The 3,947-nt window shown below is 46.3% G+C and overlaps 1 protein-coding gene across 1 annotated transcript; it reads left to right on the forward strand.

Annotated features, from left to right (window-relative positions):
- The first annotated feature begins 836 nt into the window (after window positions 1-836).
- Window positions 837-3,412, forward strand: LOC123116868 (wall-associated receptor kinase 2). The gene is made up of 3 exons (XM_044537753.1): window positions 837-1,851; window positions 1,947-2,039; window positions 2,196-3,412. Exons 1-3 carry the CDS (start codon window positions 837-839, stop codon window positions 3,410-3,412), a joined length of 2,325 nt encoding a protein of 774 aa, XP_044393688.1.
- Window positions 3,413-3,947: the final 535 nt, after the last annotated feature.

Raw genomic sequence — 3,947 nt, forward strand, 5'->3', positions numbered from 1 at the left:
CCATCCATCCTTATATACAGGGTGTAATACGTTTTTTGAGATTGTCTTTGACTATTGATAAGATTAATAGTATATGAAATGTATAATGTGAAAATTATATCATCGGAAGCTCCTTTCACGTACGAATTTGATGATATGCTTTGTGTAACTTGCATGTCATATATTATTGCTCTAACATGTGGTCAAAGTTAGTCTCGAAAAATGCCTGCACTATATAGATGGATAGAGGGAGTAGTTTACCTTAACATGCAACCTATATACCCACTTCATATTTCCCACACACGTCACCTCTCATTTAAATGCGCAAGCAAAACATCTACACTATCAAGCGCATGCCATCAATCAATTTTCCACGTTCCGCAACATGCATGTCCTCCACATCATCAAGTGCTCATGCAACCTTTCAACTTTCCACTTTTGCCACATGCAAGCCTCCACATCATCAAAGAACATGAATCCTTCACATCATTAATTTTTATTTTTTGTTTTTTAACAAAAAAATAATTGTACTTGAATGCCATCCACCCTCCATTTATCTTTAGGTTGAATGTGGTGAAATAATATTTTCATATATTGGATTTTTGCATTGCAGCCTCTATCTAGTAGAGCAATCACATCACACGCCTAATTTCCACACGCACCGAAGACTTGTGCGCTGAATTTCTGGCAGAAGACGACCAGACTAGTCCAAGTCAAACCTTTGGACTGAATCGTGAAAAAATGCCATTACCAGCAGTACCAAAACTCTCTTATGTGAGAGTGGAGACCGGCACCATCTCATGCTTGAAGCACGATCGGTAGGTACGCTCCATATCCATAGACCAAGTGACCAACCAATGGAGAAAACAACTGATTACATCTCGGCGGCAGCACAAGTAGTGGCCATATTCATGGTGGCAGCGGCGCTCATGTCCCCGCTCTGCAGCGCCGCTGCTCCAAGTCCTGCGGCGATGGGGCTGCCGGGCTGCGAGACCCGCTGCGGCAACGTGAGCGTGCCGTACCCCTTCGGCATAGGGCCGGCCAGGTTCTACCATTCGCGGGGGTTCAAGCTCACCTGCGTCGACCACGGAAGCAGCAGCAAGATCCCGAGGCTTCTGCTCGGCGACGGCGGCGTCAGCGCGTTCGAGGTGGTCGACATCACGCTGGAGAACAACACGATGCGCGTCATCAGCCACGGACTGCACGCCATAAACATGAGCGGCGGCTCCGGGCGGTGGAGCCTCGGCGACCCCGAGACCGTTGGTGCCGGCGCGGCGCCGGCGTACTCGCTGAACCCGTGGTTGAACGAGTTCATCCTCACGGGTTGCAATGTGCAGGCGACGCTGGTGGGGAACGGGAGCCTCGTCAGCGGCTGCGCTTCTTTCTGCGCCGCCGATGGCCATGGCGATGGCGCCATCTATGACCAGGCAACCTCCAACGTCCGCTCCCACATCGGCTGCTGCCAGTCGTCCATCCAAGCTGCCAGCACGTCCTACGGCGTGGAGCTCAAGCGGCTCGACGCCAACCTGCCCAAGGCCAGCGATGTTGATTTGCCCGTGAACGTGCTCATCGCCGAGGTGGGCTGGTTCGACTTCGGCCAGACCCTGGACGACCTCAAAGGTCTCTCAAGGAAAGCTGATCAGCTCAGGGTACCCGTGATTCTCGGGTGGGGGCTGGCGCACGGCGCAAAAGCAAAATTTCCCAACTCAATCGAATGCCCCGACCATATAGCCCGGAGCATCTGCAAGAGCGACAACAGTTATTGCACAGACGAATCAATGGGCATCCCTTACCCTTTTGGAGTCGGAAGCTACTCGTGCCAGTGCAAGAAGGGCTACGAGAGCAACCCTTACCTCACCGGAGGATGCCAACGTGAGTTTAAAGCTTGACATGCGCACATGTCGTCGCTGCTTTAATTTGTAAACTAATTGATTCTATTTTTGCTTGACTTAATTGTGTATATGCAGATATCAAAGAGCGCAGCTGCCCGGAAGGAACCCATGTCGACAACTTCGTTCTCGGTGGCTGCGCCAAGTCCACGGACACAACCACAGACACAGGTACGATTATCACCAGCTTGTGGATGACTACTACTACTGGATGGTCGTACGCATGCATCAATCGAACGATCCCTTTTAGGAAGAAGACATAAACTAGCGCCATTTTGGTTCAAATACTAATAGTAAACATATGGGCGCATTTTGTTCAATTTTCAGGTAACTATGGTTTAATCATTGGTTTCTCGGTTGCTAGCGGACCATGCATTCTACTTTTGGTTCTTGGTGTGTTTCTAATCAGCCGAGATCTTGAGCAACGCAAAACGAAAGCTTTGAGAGAGAAGTTCTTTGGTCAAAATCGTGGACAACTGTTAAAGCAGTTGGTATCTCACAGGGCAGACATAGCAGAGAGGATGCTCATCTCTTTAGGAGAGCTGGAGAAGGCTACCAACAATTTTGATCAGGCTCGTAGACTTGGTGGTGGTGGGCATGGCACTGTCTACAAAGGGATCTTGTCGGACTTGCATGTTGTGGCTATCAAAAAGTCAAATATTGTTGTCAAGAGAGAAATCGACGAGTTCATAAATGAGGTCGCCATACTGTCACAGATCAACCACAGAAATATTATGAAGCTCCATGGATGTTGCCTCGAGACAGAAATCCCTTTATTGACTTACGAGTTCATTTCCAATGGAACACTCAGTGGCCATCTTCACAAGGAAGAAGGAGAATCATTGCCTTGGAAAGATAGGTTAAGGATCACTGGGGAAATAGAAAAAGCTCTAGCTTACCTTCACTCTGCTATTTCTGTCCCTGTAATACATCGAGATATCAAGCCTTCCAACATACTTCTTGACGATGCCTTGACAGCAAAAATATCAGACTTCGGAGCTTCAAGGTACATCCCAGTGGATAAAACTGGAATAACAACTGCGGTGCAAAAAACTATTGGGTACTTGGACCCTATGTATTATTATACTGGACGTCTAACAGAAAATAGTGATGTATATAGCTTTGGGGTCCTTCTTGTCGAACTGCTTACTAGGAGGAAGCCATCTTTGTACAGATCTTCTGAAGGCGATGGGCTTGTCATGCAATTTGTTACGCTACTTGCAGAAGGTAACTTGACCGAAATATTGGATCCACAAATAGTAGAGGAAGGAGGTAGCGAAGTCAGAGAAGTAGCTATGCTAGCTGCGTCATGCGTGAGACTGAAAGTAGAGGAGCGACCAACCATGAGGCAAGTGGAGATGGCGTTAGAAGCTCTCCAATCACCCAAGGAGGGTGTTTGTGGTGATTTGATAGAAGGATCTAACCATATGAAATATGCAGCAATGGACAATCCATCAGCGAGCCAACATGCAAAGCGAAGGGAAGCGACCCGGTGTTACAGCCTAGAAGAAGAGTTCCAGCTATCCGCGAGACACCCTCGATAGTTTTGCTTATTTATGGGTAAATTTTTATCTATGGTGCATTTTCATTGTGATTGTTAGTTGTATAATCAGTCACTCGATGAGTTCTTTTTATCAAAAATATGTGTAAAACTATAATGTGTTATTAGTTACTTTTTAAGAGCATTGTAAAGTGTTTGAAGCACAAAATTGAATTCTATCGTCGTCACCCGAACTCTCTCTCTCTCTCTCTGGTATGGTTTGTAAGTAGGACAGGGATTTTCAGGTCTTCAATTTGACTGGCAGAATGATGCGCAAAATAGAAAAATGACTGGAAGAATATGTGCAATATGTCTCAAAATATATATTTTGAAATTTGACGTTGGATCTAAAAATATATTTTTACAGCATATAGCACATTTTTCAAGTCAGATTGAAGACCTAAAATATGAGCCAGCTTATAAACAAACTTGGAATTCTACGCGTAGTCAAAGGGACCAAATAAAACACCGCCGGGGCCAAAAGGAAGACCAATCACTAGGTATATTGATTTCGTTAGGGCATCTCCAGCCGCACCCTG

This window comes from Triticum aestivum, chromosome 5B, assembly GCF_018294505.1.
Source record: "Triticum aestivum cultivar Chinese Spring chromosome 5B, IWGSC CS RefSeq v2.1, whole genome shotgun sequence".
Classification (NCBI taxonomy): Eukaryota; Viridiplantae; Streptophyta; class Magnoliopsida; order Poales; family Poaceae; genus Triticum; species Triticum aestivum.

Coding starts and splice junctions, on each gene's coding strand:
- LOC123116868 (XM_044537753.1), top strand. CDS start 837: ATGGAGAAAACAACTGATTACATCTCGGCGGCAGCACAAGTAGTGGCC. Junction 1,852..1,946: donor CCTCACCGGAGGATGCCAAC/GTGAGTTTAAAG, acceptor GTGTATATGCAG/ATATCAAAGAGCGCAGCTGC. Junction 2,040..2,195: donor GGACACAACCACAGACACAG/GTACGATTATCA, acceptor TTCAATTTTCAG/GTAACTATGGTTTAATCATT.